Source organism: Micromys minutus (assembly GCF_963924665.1).
Source record: "Micromys minutus genome assembly, chromosome: 13".
Classification (NCBI taxonomy): domain Eukaryota; kingdom Metazoa; phylum Chordata; class Mammalia; order Rodentia; family Muridae; genus Micromys; species Micromys minutus.
The window spans coordinates 2,223,121-2,242,286 of NC_137982.1; the positions used below are offsets into that span (position 1 = coordinate 2,223,121).

The following is a 19,166-nucleotide window of genomic DNA, read 5'->3' on the forward strand; positions in this document are numbered from 1 at the left end:
TCACAGAGCAGTGAGCACCTCTGATTGTGACAAAAATCTTGGTCACTGGAGATCTACCCAGTAGCAAGCAGACCAGACCCCTACAATTTCCCCCACCCAAAGCCAACCCCAGTGTATGGCCTGGGAACCAATGAGCCGAAACCAAAAAAGTTTAGAGGATACTTTAAAAGTCTTCATGATCCTATAGCATAGGATTTCTCAAAACTAGTAACACCCTCTCTGCTTCCCCAGCAGCCTCCCTGGGTCTGGGATGTGCCTTCTCTCTCTATACCATTAGAACAATTTTGCACATCAGGCCTCAAGGCCTGCCCCCTGGTTTACATGCTGGCTGCATTTCCTTCTCAGGGGCAGAGAGCCTCATGGCCTAGCCAACCCATACCTCCATCCTACCCATACAAGTGCCAACTAAATGCTGGTACACACTGCCACAGGCTTGCTCACATGGCATCCCACATGGCACTAGAGACACTCCAAAGAAGAATGCCAAGCACCTGGCAGCACTGAGGAAAGCAGAGACAGAGGGGCAACCGGTACTTACACACTCCGGCCTGTGCCTATCTAATACCCTCAGTGAGTGCCTTGTTTTAAAGTAAACACAAGGGGCTGGCAAGATGGCTAAGAGGTTGCTGCTGTTGCAGGGGATCTGAGTTCCGTTCCCTATATCAAGTGGCTCACAGCTACCTTCTGGAGACTGGACTGTTATTCAATGGCTGTAGCTGCAATCTAGGGCAAAGAAAACCGTTCCCCAGAAGAAGGTTCCTTGCAGTGTTTGTGGCAGGGTGGTGCCCACCGACAGGAATGGTGGGCCTGGATGTCACCAAGACCACCTGGTTCAAGTGGCCTCTCCTTTGCCCCCAGATATTCAAAGGTGGATACCTTATCTACTCTAGGCAAAATATGCCAAGTACAGAAATAAGTCTGCAGGACTGGAGAGATGGCTCAGCGGTTAAGAGCACTGACTGCGCTTACAGAGGTCCTGAGTTCAAATCCCAGCAAACACATGGTGGCTCACAACCATCTATAATGAGATCTGCTGCCCTCCTCTGGTGTGTCTGAAGACAGCTACAGTGTACTTACATGTAATAAATAAATAAATAGATAGAGGACAGACTACTCTGGAAGGGCTCCTCCAGCCCTCAACACACATGTACCCACTAGTACCTTCGGGAGCTCTGCAGGAAGGAATCATCTCTATGGAGACATGGGATAGTCATGGGACATGGTAGTCTCAGAGCAGGCCTACCATCCCAGAGCAAGCCCCAGGCCCATGTCCACACTCAAAGACGACATTAGTAAGGTGACTGCCGACTTCATTGTCCCCGGCATGGCCGGTATTTGATGCTGCTCAGGACATGCTATCTGCTCTCCCAGGAGCTGCTTGATGCTAAAACCTACAGCCTTCCTGAACCCAGGTGCAGAGGTAAGTATCTGTTTCCTTGAGTTCACTTGACAGAAGTTTAACCACTTTTACTGACCATCCACCAATGACTAACAGGCAAAGGGGGATAGAGTCCTCATACCTGGTGATTACTACCCGGCTCGACAGAGATTACCAGAACTTAAACAATTCCTGGGCAAAGGGCATCCTCATCTGATGTCAAGCCTAGAGTGGAGACAGGGCAGTGGCTACATCTCCCAGAGCATAGTTTCCTGCCAGGTCTGCTCTCCTGGGACAAGAAACAGGAAACAGGCTGCCTTTGAGCCAAACAAACACAAACACAGCTGAACTAGACTGAAATAGCAGCACCTAACACAGTCCCAGTACCACAGTTGTCACTAGCTTAAAACTGCAGCTGTGGCAGGTAAATGGATGGTGGGAGTGGATTTTTTTTCTTTTCTTTTTATTTTTCTACTGAATATAACCTAGGAGTAAGATATACAAGGGGACCCTGGTGATAAAGGTGGGCCCAGGTCATACCTTGTGAGAACTCACTTGGTGCTACCTGGCTGTCCCACTCCCATTTTGAGCAGAGACCAAAAACCAAGTTGTCTTCAGAAACAATAGCTGTATCAGTTCAACTTAAAATAAACACGAGGAAGCCATGTCTTAGCTCTAGACCCTGAAGCTTGGCTGGTCCAAAAGCCCCACACAATAGCAAGCAAAAAAGTGTGACGTGGGTCTCCCTTGTCACAGGAAAGGTGCTACCATACTGCTGCTAGATTTGTACCACCATCTTAACTCTGAAGAATCACTTCACCCTGACCTGAACACACGGGGGGGCGGGGGCAGCCTGGGCTACATATTCTTCCTTATCACGCAGGGGTTGCTATGGCTCCTCCTCACTACCCCCGGAATTAGGGAATGTAGACAACACCCACAGAGACCCTGGATGGGTAAGGACACTACTTTCCCAGGTCACAGCCCTGGCCAACAGTAAGAGGGATAAAGGGGTGAGGGGAGGAACCCGTCATCCATGCACTAAGTTTTCTGTCAGGGAGTCTGCATCCCAGCTCTGACATCGCCATACCCTCAGCACAGGCCTCCCAGTGGTGGCACCGGAAGATGCCGTGGACACCTCTCACAGGTTTGAGGGCTGTCACTGCTTTTGTCAACACAAACCTGGAAAGACCTGGGAGGAGCAATCCCCACTGCGGAACTGCCTCTATCACACCATCGGGGGTTGAGGAGAGTCCCTCCGTGTGAACCGGCAGCAGAGCAAGCCAGGGGGAAGCAAGCTAGTGAGCTGCACCCCCACCACCTCCAGTCAGTACCTGCCTTTGCCTTCGGCGGTGGACTGTAACCTGCAAGTCAAATAAACCCTTTCTTTTCCAAGTTGCATTTGGTCATGGTTTTTATTATGGTTCGCATTTATCACAGCAACACAAAGCTCAGAACACCAGTGGTACCAGATGCCAGAAGCAGCTCCAAAGTGCACCTCAGACACCAGGAAGACCCTGAGCCTGCAAAGGACAAGTTTATTGCCAAGGAATCGTGAGAAACAAGAGGGTGCCGGGCATGGCTGCTTCCCAGTTGGGGCTTGTGACTTGGCCATAGCCACATACAGGAGTTAGTACTGGGTTTACTTACACAGGTGGTGCTGGATACAGGTAACCATAAAATGAAATCACCAATAGGCTCAGGTCCCCAAGACCAAAGCCATTTCACCGGCACCAACCTATTCACGTTAATTAACTTTCAACAAGAAAAATTCACTAACACGTTCTTCTTCCAAATAACAACCACAGTTTCAAATAATCTAGAAGTAAATTTTGTTTTATGTCACTTTCTAGGCCTGAAAAGTCTGACTGGAGGTTGTATCACAGGAACACACCTGGAATACAAGGTCAAAAGGTCACACTAGAAATGGTATCTTTGGCATGTACACACTTATGTGTACACAGGCCATCTACACATTTATGTGCAAATACTCATATATGCACATATAGGTACACACACATGTACACCTGCACATTCCCTAATACCCCCACATGTCTGCACATCTATTTCTGAGGAATATTTTTAACGCCATCCCTCCTGGGCTCCTTGGGGGCCGGCCGGCATTACTAAGGGAGGAGCCACATGAGTCGTCAGGTACTGAATTACTTGACACTTTCTGCCTGAGAGGTTAAGATGTTGGTCCAAACAAAGTACCCACACCCTAGAGGTTCCAATCACCACTGCAAAGTTCTGTACCAGAAACTTCCCAGTAAAAACTACCGCAGTGCCACGGCACACAAAAGGGATGGTGCTTCTGAGCCACTGGGCCACACGGTCTCCACAGCCTGTGCTTGAGACATCAGCGCTGTACTGTACGTGCAGATCCTGAGTCCTCAGTCTTCAGGACAGACCACATGCTAACTCCCCACATGAAAAGTTGAGCATATATGCAACTGCCTGCTCTATACCAGGTCTTCCAGCTCTTCATGAAAAATCACTTCCTAGGAAACACCAAAGTCATGTGCAGCTGCCCTAAGGCTAGGAGCTCAGGCGACACTCAGCAGAAGGAGTTGTGACAACCACACACGGTTAACAGAAAGCCAGCTCGGTACTTTATTACATTTTAGTGCTCTCTTAAAATAAATATGGTAACATCAAGTGTACAGTGAGAAATGAAGACACACAGGGCAGCCGGTGACAGATGGTCACAGACTGTAATGCTCATATAGCACAGCCCCACCCCTGCCTGGATTCACAGTCACAAAGGAAGAGAAGACCAGACCTCACCTCACCTCACCTCACCCTTCCAGCATTCCTGTCCCATGCTCCTTTCCTGTCTACCTGACACTGCCAGTGCTGACATGAGACGTCTGAGTTCCCATGTTGTCTTCAGTTCTCTCCTGCAGTTGACACAGATTCAAGTCACTCTCTCAAAAAGAACTGTGCAAAACTACAAATGGCTCCAGGGTCTTTGTACAGCTGACCCATGGCCGGGCACCTCTGCTCCCCAGGCAGTCAGTTGACACAGGGACCAGCGAGGAAGAGACCTGAAGCAGCTACGCCATCTGAAATAATTGCAAATAACCACCGAGTTTTAAAAGAGGCAGAAAGCAGAATTACCAACCTCACCTGAGACTGCACACCTCATCAAGCTGTCCCTCCAGAAGCAAGAACTGTGCCTCCAGTAGGCAAGCCAGGCCATCACACCACCACACAGGAACCAGCAGCCAAGGGTGGAAGTGCACTACTATACCAAAATCTGCCTTTATTAAACTGAACATATCAGCACATTCCCCAGACCTAACCCGTGGTGGCTAAAGCCGGCCTAGCTGCCTGCTTCCAATGGTCAGCATCAGCTAGCAGTACCCCATAACCCTCCCGACTGTGTGGCAGAAATACTCACTCCAAATATGTAAACGTCATTTTAGCAGAAGACAAACTTTGCTGATTTCAGTGCTTTTAGTGAACTGACATTTTCAGTAAACTTTTTCTGAGCAGCAAGGAACAGGTTTTTGTTTTTTTTGTTTTTTGTTTTTTCAGAAATCTTAGAACTGGATATAAAGGTTGGCAGTAGACACAGTCAATAAATATCATACAATTTCTAAAATGAAAAAGATTTCCCATACGAACTCCTTTTATGAAGACATTCAAACACCCTGACCCGAACAAGCCTCGGCCCTAATCACACACGATTCCAGCTGGCCAGCATGGGGCGTCAGACAGTGTGCACAGGGGTCAAGGGAGGCCAGAGAGCAGATCACATTTAACTTATCCTGAAGAACTTCAAGTGAGGGTCACAGCCCAGGATCTCAGTGGTCAGCAGGGACGGCCACAGCAGCCATGCCGTGAGCACAGGACTCGCTCCTGTGTATGCCATGCCCAGCACCCACGTGTGCGGGGGGACGATCTTCTCTGTTCTCTAGGAGCCTCTGCAGAAAACTGTCCGTGGCTCATCGCACTTCGTACCAAATGGATGAAAATAATAAATAGGGATCCCGTCAGCACATCCTCAGAGTCCTGGCTGCCGTGGTCACTTACGAGTCTGGGTCTTCTTTGGCACTGTGGGCCGCTTCGGCTGCCACAAGTGGTTATGAATCGTGAGTGCATCCACGCTGACTGACATGGTCTTGGCTGGGATCAGGTTAAACTGCTTTCGGTCTGAGCTGTATTTATATAGTTTGTCAATCATCTTCTTGGTAATGCTCTTTGGCCCCGTGCCAGTGAGTTTGTAGATCTCTTCAGTATCCGGCTGGTAGCAGTAAAGTGCCCTGAACTGGCAGCCCGCATCTCGGAACAGGATGATGTAGTGGTTGGCATCACACTTCTCCAGCTCCTGGGGAGTAGAAAGAGACGGGAAACACTGAATGCCACTCTCACGGCCCAATGGGTAGGTATTATTCCAAGGGCAAGCATCCTCTTTTAAGAACAGATCGCACAGGTCCAGCACAGCCTCCCCACTTTAAAGACTCTGAGCAGGCAAAGAACAGTGCTGCTGAGACAAGCTAAGAAGATGCTTCTCAGCTTTATGCCATGAAGAAACGTGAATCAAAACCAAGTGAGCACATTTCACAGTGAATGCTAAAATAAAACAGACTGTGAGGGGCAGCTGTGCAATGGTGGAGTCAGAGGGGAAGTCAGCTACTCTACACAGTAGACATGGAGTCTGCAGAGGTGAGAGGATCTTCTCTGTTCTCTAGAAAACTGTAGAAAACTGTGACTCATCACACTTTGTACCAAATGGATGAACATAATAAACAGAGATCCTGTGACCACACTCTCTCGAGTCCTGGCTGCCGTGGTTAATTACATGTCTGGGTCTTCTTTCTATATGCAAAGTCCAGAATAAGGACATCCAAGGAGACAGAGAGCAAATAGGCCAGTAATCGCACCACTGAGTGATGCCCTTTCAAAGGGTGGATGTTGTGGTCTAGAGCCTAAATGCCCCAGCCCGTGCCCCAGAGATAGCCCTGGATGTCTTGGGGCTCACTCTGTGGACCAGGCTGGGCTTAAACTCAGATCTGCCTGCCTCTGCCTCCTGAGAGCTGGGACTAAAGGCGTGCTCCACCACACCCCATTCTAATAAAGCTGTTACCAAGAAAGAACCTGTAGCCAACAACCTGCAGGCTCTGCTGTACAGTACGTGAGAATACAGTCTCACACCTGTACACATAAACTTCCTGTATCAGCAGTCCCAGTGTGCTGGGGGCTCCTGACTGCAGTGCTATGATTTCAGCCTGCCAGCTCCAGCGAGTGCTCCACTCAACAGGCAGGGTGTGCCAGACCAAAAGGAGGTTCCAATTCTGGCCCATGTAGGTGAAAAATTTTTAAGATTTATAAAACATAAAACAATGACTTAGAAAAGATGATTTTCAAAATATTTGTGATTTTGCCATTTTAATGTTTCACTGTTTATTTTATTCTCTCTTGTAGTAGTAGATACATATGCATGATGGAAAGGGTACACATGTGTAGTAGATACAGGTGCAGGGTGGAAAGGGTGCACACACGTGTGTAGTAGATACAGGCGCAGGGTGGAAAGGGTACACTGTGTGTAGTAGATACAGGTGCAGGGTGAAAAGGGTACACGTGTGTAGGTCAGAGGACAACTGTTTGAAACTGCTTCTCTCCTTTCGCCTATGTATGTGTTCTGGGGATTAAAGTCATGTTGTCAGGCCTGAATGGCAAATACTTTTTTACTCACTGAGCCATCTCAGTGGCTCAGAATGCTTTGCCTACATGTATGTCTATTTATCACGTGTTCGGATGTTCATGAAAGCCAGAAGAGGGCACTGGAGCCCCTAATATTAAGAGTTACAGACGGTTGTGAGCTGCCATGTGGGTCTAGGAGTCAAACCCCAGTTTCTGGAAGAGCAGCCAGTGCTCCTAACATGGAGATATCTTCTTCCAGCCACCATCAACTTACACATTTTTAAAACATTAAGTAGAAAAAAAAATCTAAGTCTATATATACAATACTGACCTATCTATATGAACAGATTTTAAACACGAACTGAATGGCCTAGTCAGAGAGAGGAGCGCCACCTGCAGCAATGGTGGATGCTGGTACTTTAACTTCCGGGGTGTCCAAATCAATGGCTGACAGGAAAGCTCCTTGTACTTAGCTTGCTGATCATCACATAACTCTGCCTTCCCTGAAGAGTTTGGAATTAAGTTTTACATGGCCGACTAGGTACCATATGACTAACCCTGGATAAAAATTCTCAAAAAGGGGTTTCCTATGTAGAAACCACGGTGCCAGCTGTGTGGCCCATGTCCGTAGGGAGGCAGGCAGGCAGGCACCTGCACATGAAGGCGCACCCCTGCCTGCACCTTCCTTTTTGGCATAGGCCATAACAGAACCGAGCCCAGGAGGTTTGTTGCATGTGTGAAGAATAGGTGTTCTCAGGTCATGATGCCTCTCTGTATGAACTAATCATAGGTCAATCTGTGTCCAGAGCTGAGAACTGACCAATGGGAGGAGACATGTACATTTAGTACATAGTAGACAGGCTATTTTATTAAAAACAACACACAAAAGTATACATCCAGGGCTGGAGAGATGGCTCAGTGGTTAAGAGCACCAACTGCTCTTCCAGAGGTCCTGAGTTCAATTCCCAGCAACCACATGGTGGCTCACAACCATCTGGAATGGGATCTGATGCCTTCTTCTGGTGGGTCTGAAGACAACTACAGTGTACTTACATATAATAATGAATAAATATTTGTTTTTTTTAAAAAGAAGTATACATATATTGGGCCATCAGGACCAAAAGAGTGGGTGAAGTGAAAAGGACTGAGGGAACTTCAAGGAAAAAATTCCAATGTCCTGTCCCTCACATGGCAGAACCCCACGCACACCAAGAGGACAGAGGCCCCTAGCTCCCATGAAGAGACCTGAGAACTTCACCCACCTACTCAGCTGGGCCCGTGGTTCCCTTGCGCGCATTCTTTATTTCTTTCTTTGCAGTCTGAATCCATCTAAGCCTCACGGTGGCCTTGCCTGTGTGCACACTGCTCACTGGGTTCAGCTCTGCCGCTCACGGTCCTGTTTGTTTCTGTGAGGCCCTCGCTCTGTACAGCCGCACCGCACTCTTACTCCCACGGCTTCTATTCCTACTGTTCCTCTCAGCTCCTCTCTCCCCACCCTCTCTGTGCTGTGGGACACACACGTTTCAGTCGGAGGACAACCTGAAGGAGCCGATTCTCTCCACTCTGAGTCAGGGATCAAACTCACTCTCTTGTCACCTTCCATAGCTCTACCAATCTCCAAAATCTGTGAAGCCCAATACTGTTCCAATGTTACCCACACTGATTCCTTTCGAAGTCGAATGAGTACCACAAATGCTTTATCTTATCCACCTGCCTGTTTCTCACCACCAACCTTCTCAACTAAGATCTGAGCACACCCCACACTGTCCTTGCTTCTCCTCCAGCAGTCATTGAAGAGAAAGGGGCCACTGCTGTTAATGAGCTGAGACCTATGCAGTGACAAGTAGCACTAGGCAGCTGCTCAGCACATCATCATATCCAGGGAGAAATACAGAGTTTACACTGGGTGCCCTAAGCTACTAAATGGAGAAACTTTCTCTGAGCTGCAGGCACAACACTACCACTGAACACTACAGATACTTCAGCTGGACAGAAGGTTCAGCAGCTGAAAAACTTCCTGCTCCTCCAGAGGTCAGGAGTTCAATTCCTGGCACCTACATGGTGGCCCTCAACCAGCTGTAACTGCAGTTCTAGAGGATCCAACACCCTCTTCTGGCCAACAAGGTGCACAGACATACAAACAGGCAAAATATCCATAACATATAAAAGTAAACATTTTTAAAAGAAATAAAACAAAAGGCAAGACAACATAACTCTCCACCCAAACTAATCAACCCTACAGCAAAGGCATCTAATGAGAGTTAAAGGAATCCCAGAACTCGAAATAACAAAACCTATGGGTACAGGCAGAGAAGAATCTCATCCCAAAGGCATCCAAGACATTTCCAAAGATTACAACACCGAGTTTCCCAGAGCGATGGCAAGAGATTTAAGCACACACAGGAAGCATTTAGGACAGCAAACAGAGCAGAAAAGAACCTCCTTCATTATGTGACAAATAAACATGAACACACGGGACAAAGGCACAAGAAAGAAGCCCCTAACCCAGCCTCTAGGGGTACAGCAGGGTTAGGTGTGAGCTCAGCAGTCCAGGGCACCGGGTATAAACTCTATTATTCTCTGAGTATGAGGGCAATTATTAGATCAACTATCGACTGCTGGATATCATTACTGTGCAAAAGATGGCACATCACTCAACTGAAGTGCTGTTAATGAATGAACTGCTGATTCAAGAGAAAAGAGGTAGTCTAAATATCTCTAGGTCAACAAAATAGTAAAAAAAAAATCAACATACAACTTTCAGTAATAATGCTTTAATAATTTAATAATGTATTAACTGTCTCAATTCCCTAACAGAAGATAGACTAACAGATCTCACCACACATAAAAAAAAAAAAAAAACAGACATGTTCCCTGATGATCAGATGCAAAATTCTCAACAACACTTGCAAACTAAACTCAAAACCACATCAGAAACATCATTTACCATGATCAAGCTGGCTTTATTCTAGAAATGAAGGAATGGCTCAATACACAAAATCAATAAATTAACTTACATGCATGTATGTGGTGTAGTATACATAACACTTAAAATAAATAAATCTAAAAAATGATAATTAAGAAACACAGAATAGAAAGAACATAACTCGACGTGATAAAGGCTATATATAACCAATCTACAGTCAATGTTTTATATGGTCAAAACCTCAGAAAAGCAGTTCCCCTATAACTGGGACCAAGACAGAGTGTCCACTGTCTCTGCCCTCATTAGTGCAATACTGGAGTCTTGGCTCAGCAGTAAGACAGGCAAATAAAAGGATATAAATAAGACAGGAATACGATCTCTTACATGTAGACGACAGGGTCCTGTACACAGACCTAAAGACTTCACCAGAAACCCTCAGATCTGATAAACCCTTTTGTCACAGTGACAGAAACAAAACTAACACACAAAAAAACAGTCTCTTCCTGGTTCCAAGTGGCAAACAAACCAGAGGAAATAATGGTGTCTGCAATAGTCTCTACAGACCTGGGAGGCAGAGGCAGGCAGAGCTCCTGAGTTTGAGGCCAGCCTCATCTACAGAATGAGTTCCAGGAGAGCCAAGGCTGCACAGAGAAACCTGTTTTGAACCACACTCCCAAAGGAAACATTACCCCCTTATTATACACACTTATCTGGACGTGAAAGACCTCCATAATGAAGACTGTAAGACACTGAAGGAAAAACTGAGGAAAGGACTAGAAGGTGGAGAGCCTCTAATGCTCACGGGCTGGTGGGATTCATACTGTGAAAGTGTCGTCCTACCAGGGACAATACTCACAGACAGGAGAAAATAATCTTAAAACTTATACCAAAGTGCCAAAGAGCCTAGATAGCAAAAGCAATCCTGAGCAATAAAGAAGAAAAAGTACCCATACCTGACAAAACACACGCCAAAGCCCTATCTCTGCATGGGTGTGGCACCGAGAGAACGTGTACACCATCAGAGCACAAGAGGAGACACATAGAGGGCTACACAAAAGCCACTTGTTTTCATTTTTAAAATATATTTTAAACTGTGTAACTAGTAAGTGCTTTGCTTGCATGTGTGTGTGTGTACCACATGTAAGTGTGTGTACCACATGTAAGTGTGTGTACCCCATGTGTGTCTGGTACCCAAGGAAGACAAAAGAGTATTGGACCCCCTGGAATCAGAGTTATAGGTGGCTGTAAGCCACCATATGGATACTGCGAACTGAATTTGGGAGTCTCTGCAAGAACAGAAAGTGCTCTTAACTACTGATCCATCTCTCCAGCCTTTGATGATGATGATGATGATGATGATGGATATATAGCAAAGTCTTATAAAAACCCACTAACTTCTAACTTTATTAAAATATTTCTTAAAAATGTAAAAGGAGTTTTAAAGGAGTGGAGATACCCTGCATGAGTGGACAATGTCCCCCCCAAAACCACATGGTATTAAACAAAAAAAAAAAAAACAGTGTCAGGCTTGAAATACTTCCTTACAAGTCAAGGAGGCCAAAGGCCCCCAAACATAGAATACTGTCATTGTCCTTGGCTGCCTACTCTCACTAGACGGTAAGACCCTCCTGCTGAAGACGCAGCATTATTATTCTGGTTGCAGTCCTCCCTGGACCACACTGCCCACTGCCCACTAATCCCCACACGCTAAGCGTGCACTGTACAGATGTTGCCCTCCCTCCTAGCACTCATACTGAAGATTCCCAACTGGGAAGGAGCATGTCAGACCCTAACTTTGACCCTCACTTTCTAATCCCTTCTGGATTCTTGAGCTTGGAAAGGCTACTAACATCTTTTCTTGCTCTTCTTTTTTTGAGACAGTCTAAGCTAGCCTCAAACTCACAGGAATCCTCCTGCCTCAGTCTCTTAAATGCTGAGAGTACAGGCATGAACTACCATACCCAGCATGTACAGACAGCCTCAAGGAAGTAACAACTGACCCAGGAAAGACAAGAAGTTTTTCACCTGACCCAACTTTTAAGTCCTTGGTGACTCAGGTGCCCAAAGTGCCTCCTTCTCTCTAACTCCTGACTCCAGTCATGGACACTCACTAGCAGGACAGCAGAGTCACCTGCCTTCTTTCTGTCTCAAGTACACTGCCATTTAAAAATATCTAATCTACTCTGGGGACAGAGCGGGTTGCTGGGTGGCAAGGTACTTGTCTACTGCGCATGCATGAGGTTCTGGGTTCCAATGCCAGCACAGATAAACAAAAACAGACAAACCACATCCATATGCAGTCTCCCCACAGGAATGTGGGCCACTGGATCAATTCCTGGCCCTCCCATGGCCAACATGGTAGGTAGGTAGTATCTACCATGAACATAAGTCATCTTCTTCCCTGGCTAAAAGGATTTGTGTCTAGCCTTGTCCCAAATGAAACCATTAATTGACTTAATAGTCCACCTTTCTGTCATCCTGTTTTTCTATAGGGGTCCCTCACAACCCAACAAGAACTCTGTGTTTATGCCTCAAGACACACACTCCTCTACTTATTAGGAGGAAAAGACTCCACAGTTATTCAGTAACCGGGTAGCTTAAAATAACAGGAAGAGAACATACCTCTGCACAAACAGCACAGGCTAACAGAGTTTGTTTTTATTCTATGTATAACCACCATAAAATTTAACACTTGCCTCCAATATTGAATTCTTGTGAGGTTCATTCACTTTTCCAGCCAGACAGCAGTGAGAGATGGCATTGTGAATAATTGGTTTGTTTGATTTGCTACTGGGTTCCTTAAAAAGTTTAGGACCTAAGAAAACCAGATCAAACATTGGAAAATTATTAACATAGGCCACAATCACACACGAAAGAACAACGTTTTCCTCAGAAGCAAAAAGACATCTTCAAATCTACTCAAAAGAATTAAAAAAAAAAAAAAAAAAAAAAAGACAGATTAAAGTAATTGTTGCTACTTTCTGACTTGAGTCTCTTTACTATGCGTATTACAAATCCAGAAACCAGAAAGTGCCCAGGATATATGATCCTGCTTTATCTCTGCTCTCAAAATAGCAGGGAGTTGGCATGATATTGCCCACGGAACAAATGTGAGGTCAGATCGGGGTCTCTACTGTGGATAGCTCTGACATTAAGTAAATATTTAATTTAAAAAAACCAAAAAAAAAAAAAAAAAAAACCAAACCAAAAAAAAACCCATTTTAGACCAAAATAAAAATGTATTTTAAAGAGTGTTATACCTGAGTACCTCGTGAACAATATACCCTAAAGATGTTGTGTGGTTTTTACCTGTGTACTCGGCCACAGAGGCCAAAGAGGAAGCTGCCGATGCGGTCTCCCAGTCTCGGTCTGTGCTCCGACTAGGGTTGCGGCTCAGGATAGGAAAGGCTTCCAGTGATTCAACTCTGCAGGCAGAAAAAGACAAGGGCTCAAGATGCACTCAGGGCAAGAGGCAGGCCCTTGTGGCAACAAGCCCTTCCTGTGAGGGCAGAGGACTTGGTGAGCCGGAGGATGTCACCGTGAGTGCAGGGTGGATCCACTGATGGTGGATCGTGAATAGTAAATACCAAGGCCGAAGCCTGAGAAAACTGTAGAAGGTGGTCTGACGCTCTCTAGGTAGGGTGACAGGGATGAAGTAGAATCTGGCTAGACAACCAACTTCCAAAACAAAACTAAAAAAGGACCATCCAAGGTTCCCTGGAGTCCTCCACAAAGTTCAGGAGACAAAAACCCAGTAGACTTCAAGAAAGAACGAAAGCCCCTCTCCAGACAGCACTCACATAATGCTTGTACATGACACCATTCAAACGAAGCCCCAGCTAAAGCTACAGTAAAAACTCACTGATGCCAGAACAGGTACCCACAGCACCTGTAACATTACTTGGTAACACAAAGAGGGGGTTTTAACAGCTGGTAGAAAATGAAAAATACCACTTTAAATGATCCAACAGCCCAAAAGCACTGGTCCCTGCCTGACTCATAGCCCAAGAAAGTCATTCACCCTAAAGCTGTGCCAGATGACGGTTTGACAAGTATGAAGTAATGAAGTATGCAGGTGATGGGGCTAAGTGGCACCCACTTACTGCTAGGCAACAAGAAGTGCACACTGACAAGTGCCAAGGGGAAAGAATGAAGAAGGATGTCACAAAAGCCACTGAGCCCTGGTAAAGGTAGGCTGGGGTGCCTCCTAAACACTGTGGGACTGGCTATAAAATGTCTCTCCTTCAGCTTTGAGCTGGAAGGTTCTCCTTCTCTGCACAAGCGCACTAAGATAGCTCAGAGCTTCTTGGTCTCCTTACCGGTGAGAAGGTGTGCCCCCTGAGTGAACACTTTCAGGTTCTGTTGTTGCTGCAGATGCCAAGGATAGGCTGGAACCAGAGTGAGTCTGGCTCAAGTTATCTGCTGTAGGAACAAGAACGGCACAGTGTGAACAAGTTTACCAGGTTCATAGCTGCCAACCTGACTCACTGTTATGGAACTTCCCTCCATAACCCCAACAATACTCTGCCCAAACCCTGGATGTCCCTTGCCATCTCAGAGCTTCACATTTGATCTCAATCCCTTAAGCCTGTCTAAAGGGATGAGCCCCATACCCTGCCCGCCTCCCGGTGAGAAAAAGAAGTTCAGCACGGAGCAGCAAGTGTGGCACAGGTGCCCGGGGAGGGGTGCTTACGGGTGGAAGAGCACTTGGTGCCAGAGTCACTGTAAGACTCTTCCCGGTGAACTGACTTTGGCCGAGCCTTTTTAGGCTTTGATTTAGGTTTGCCAAGTCCTTGCTCCTCCAAGGCCTGCTGCTGCTTCCTCCGCAAGTATTCCTGTTTAATGAGCTCTCGCCTTGCCTTCTCTTCCTCCTTCCGTAGTCGATCCTCTTCAGCCTTACGCCTAAGAGCAAAATGGATTCATGAGACTGGTTCAGAGGTTCTCTTCCTAAGGACAAACATACCAGATCCACCTCCTGTAACCCTCTGAGATCCTTCTCTGTGGTTCTCTCTGTAGATTCCTGGAACTGTGGGAGTTTTAAGGGGCAAGCTGGGACGGAATCACATAGTAAACTCTCTGAACCGCAGACAACATAATTCCTGTGCTGCATGCTGGCAGCCTCATCACTAAAGTAGAGAGTGACCGCACAGGGAGTGAACGCTTAGGGCTGATGTGAAAGTAAAGGATCACCCAAAGGAAGTGCTTAACGTGAAAGCCGCACAGATGTGAACTGTCATGGCTAGTGAATGCCAAGGTCCAACAGCAGGAACGAGGAGGGAGTGAAGTGTGCTGTGAGATGCTAGCCCCTGAGATGTACCAGCCTGGCCCTGTCTACCATCTACACCTAGGCTGCCCAACTGGACACAGACAAATGAAAGCTGCTAAAGAAGAGGTTACCGGGCTTCATCTCGCTTGAGCTCCACTTCCGCCTCCAGCTGCTGCTTGCGTGCACGCGCCTCTTCAGCCTTGCGCTGCTGTTTCAGAAGGAAGGCTGCTCGCTTCTTAGCAAGCTCATCTTCTGCTTTCTGTTCATCCTGTAAAGCCCATTACTTTATAGTCAATGGCAGTACAAGGAAGTCCTTTAACTATCCAACCTAGGCTTACCCCGATCAAGTATGGCCTTTAGCATACACCTAGACAATCTGACTACATTGGGAGAGGGAGTAAGACAGTCTGTAGCCCCAGGTATCCTAGAACTCCCTATGCAGACCAAGCTGGCCTCAGAGTCTGCCTCTGATTGCCAAAGGCATGTACTACCATGCCCAGTTCTGATCATATACACATATACTGTGACACAAGTGGGAGAAAAGTCCATGCTATCAAAATAGCCTGCTAAATGACCTTCATGAGCCCTGCACCAAATTCAGTTTCCCTACAAAGCTACACATTTCTTCACATCTCAGCTAACACCATGTGACTGCAATCATTCAAATTATGACTGGAAATGAGATGGTGCAGCAGAGAGTATCTGCTAAGTGAGCATAAGGATCTCAGTTCAGATGCCCAGAACCCAAAGAAAGCCAGGTAGGAAAGGCCAGTGTAATCCCAGTACATGAAAAAGCAGAGACAGGAAATCTGTGGAACAAACTTGCTTGCCGGGCTAACTGACATAGTAAACTCTGGGTTCCACAGGACACCTTGCCTCACTATAGAAGGTGCTCTATGGCCACATCTTCCTGAACTCATCTACTCTTGTCTAATACATATGGTGGAAAGCAATAAAGGCACCATTGCCAGCCTCAGGCTTACACACACACACACACACACACACACACACACACACACACACACACACAAACACACACACACCAATAAAACATGCATCTTTTAAGGCATACCATGTGGTCAGGAGAAAACAGACATGACCAAGAAGAAGAGAAACCCTGGAGGCCATCTTCTTATCAGAGAAACAAACTTTTCAAAGCTTCTCTGCGGCCAGGTCTCCACGTCAGAGGCTGGCAGACTGAAGCACACAGGCTATGTCTAGCTTGGATGTCTTTGTACAGCGTCTGAGCTCTGAGCACTTTTTACAGTTTTCAATGACCAAAAAGTCATTCAAAAATCAAGTATTTCATGACTCATGAAAATCATCAGATTCTAGGATGTGCTGCCTGTGACTGCATCTGATTGGGTACATCCTCAGGATGGAGGTTTCTGTAGCCCACAAAGTCAAACATGTTTCTTCTCTGGCTTTTTATGGAATCTGCTTACAACAGAAGTTTGTGAGACATCCTCTCAACTAAGGCAATGTGACTACACTTCAACGCACTTCCAACTTACCTTGAAGAAGAAACCAACCCCAGGCTTCTGGTCACCGTCTCCACCAAGTTCCACCGAGCTCTCATGGCCAACCACCTCTCCATCCTCGTCAGGGGCCTTCAGGTCAGAGAGGTCCACCTCAATGAGGCTGGCCTTGCTCCTCAGGGGCTCCTCCATGGGAGTGTGTTCTTTGCCTGTGATGGCAGAGGAGCTCAGCCCTGCCTCTTGCACACTTGTATCCAGACCCTCTTTAAAGTTCATCTGTTCTGATACAATGTTTGCATCTTTGCAAGAGGACAGAGCAAATGTCCGATGGTTACTCTCATCATGGAGTCTGTAACTGTCAAAGAGACACTTCTCAGGGAGTTCCCCACCTGGGTCGGAGGGTGAGCGTGGATGGGTGCTCGGGGGTAAAGACCTCGAATGTGGGAGAGTCTCCACATTGGGTGTTGGGGTTTTGCTCCGAGAACCCTGCTGCCTGTCTTTTGGAACCTTCAGTTCAGCTGGCCTTCCTGAGCGGGAATTCCGGCCCTGGCCAAGCCTTGGGGGTTTGCGGTGGCCAGGCGCACCAGTTGGAGAGAGTGGCTCAACAAAGTGGACTGGGGCTTTTACCTTTTGGTCCTGGCAGTTATTTTTAGTGCCTGATGGTGGCACTGTGGGGGACTTCATGAGAAGCTGCTCTTGCTGCTGGGAGATCTTCAGAATAGCCTGCTGCAGTGTACTGATGGTCTCATTAAGCTTCTCAATAGACAGGTCACACTCATTCACATCCGCCTCACCAACACTGTCCTCCAGGAGAGCAGTGGAAAGCACTCTGTGCTTCTCTCCATCATGCAGAGTAGCTGAGTCCCTGGCTTTATGTAGCTGGACAAATGCCACATCCTGAGAGTCACTAAGCTCTCTCTGATCTTCTTTAACAAGGAACCCTTCAGTTTTACAAGTGCCATCATCCAAATCCTCCCCATTGTGTTGTGTGAATTCCTTCGTGAAGTGTTCGGGTCTCAGTGGCTGTGGGGCACCATCAGCCTTCCCTTTCTTTACCACATGCAGAAAGGCTGCCTTGCCTAGCTTCAGACGCTGCCGTGCAGACAGCGCCTCCATCTTTTTCTTCTGGGCTTCAATAGCTCTGCGCTTTTCCTCCAGCTGCATGTGCAGCTGCACCAACTCAGAAGCCAGCAGGCTAGCAGGGTCCTTGCTGTGCCTGCCTGGGCTCTGCTCCCTCTTCTGGCGCCATGTTGTCAGAGGAGCTGGGCAGCTTTCCGATGCATCTGGGGTGGTCTTCTGGGAGCTGCTGGTGCTGGACTTGGTCTCACAACTGTTGAGCCGCTGGAGCTTTCTTTCAGCAAAACTGGTCATCTTTACACTTCCACTTGCCATGGACATGCTGCTGAGCTGAGACGTCGTGCTCAGACAAGGGCTGGAGCGGCCACTGGCATCATCCTTGTCTTCGTGTTCCTTCACTTTCATGTCCTCTTGTAGTTTGGCTGATTCTTCCTCACCGGCATATCTGGGGATAACCACAGGATGGTCCTCACCGATAAAATCCTGCTCTGTATCCTCTACATCCACCACATCAGAGTCTGAGTCCTGCCTCAGAATGGTCCAGGGTTCAGAGTCGTGGGAGCTGGGACTCTGTGAACCAACATACCACCTCCCCTCATCTTCCTCAGCCCTGCCTACATGGAGAAAGAAACCATCAGCAGCCTGCCCTTGAGGTAATGGATCAAATCTACCCAGGGCCAGAGGCTGTCCTTCCCCTGTAGCTTCTGCTGACTGTGGTCCTGCCTCTGAAGGATCAATGCTCGCAGCAAATTCTGAACAAGGAATTGGGGTGAAAGTTCTGTTCAGGTCACGACTGCCATGGCTACCAGTCACTTTCTTCCGTATCATAGGCTGGGTGCCCTCACTAGGCCTCTTGGCCATGATGGTCCTTGGCCTCCCTTCTCCACGCTCATCTTCCTTAGTGATAATCTGCTTCTCTTTGGCTGGCCGGAGCACTGCTGGCATCAGGGGCTCTAAATAAAAGCTGTCAGGCTTACTCTCCAAAGTGTCTGCCTGTCTCTGGGGAGACCTGATACTTGCCACCAGGCCTGGGGCCTGAGGTGAAGTCCTGGGAATCTCTGGGGAATGAGGAGACACATCTGTCCTGATGATAGCTACAAGCTCCTCCTCCTCATCCTCCATGTTGACATTGCTCAGAAGGCTTTTCCCGTTCATCTTTCCAGCTGAAAGGTGGGGTTGGTTCTGTGGGGTCAGGTGGATAATGTTAGATGCCAAGCTGTCTTTGCTGATAGAGCGGGCTAAGCTGACACTGTCACCAGAACTGGGGTCCACATCACAACTTGCCGCATGATGGAGAGCAAATGATGTTGGCTGTGACACCGGCCTGAAATAAGAGGAGACAAAGTATGAAAAGATAGTCCCAGTCTTATATGAAGAAACCTTATATAAATG

General features: G+C 47.2%; 1 protein-coding gene across 3 annotated transcripts in view; it reads right to left on the bottom strand.

The window, feature by feature from the left end:
- Positions 1–3,967: 3,967 nt before the first annotated feature.
- CAMSAP1 (calmodulin regulated spectrin associated protein 1) overlaps positions 3,968–19,166 on the bottom strand; it is a 59,053-nt gene continuing 43,854 nt past the window's right edge. For all 3 annotated transcript variants that reach the window (XM_080927038.1, XM_080927037.1, XM_080927036.1), the window contains 7 exons: positions 16,734–19,098; positions 15,351–15,487; positions 14,647–14,855; positions 14,273–14,375; positions 13,263–13,378; positions 12,650–12,768; positions 3,968–5,711 (listed from right to left, as the gene is read on the bottom strand). In XM_080927038.1, the coding sequence (XP_080783164.1) occupies positions 5,409–5,711; positions 12,650–12,768; positions 13,263–13,378; positions 14,273–14,375; positions 14,647–14,855; positions 15,351–15,487; positions 16,734–19,098 (3,352 nt within the window). In that variant the 3' untranslated portion in view covers positions 3,968–5,408. The remainder of the gene's footprint in view (positions 5,712–12,649; positions 12,769–13,262; positions 13,379–14,272; positions 14,376–14,646; positions 14,856–15,350; positions 15,488–16,733; positions 19,099–19,166) is intronic.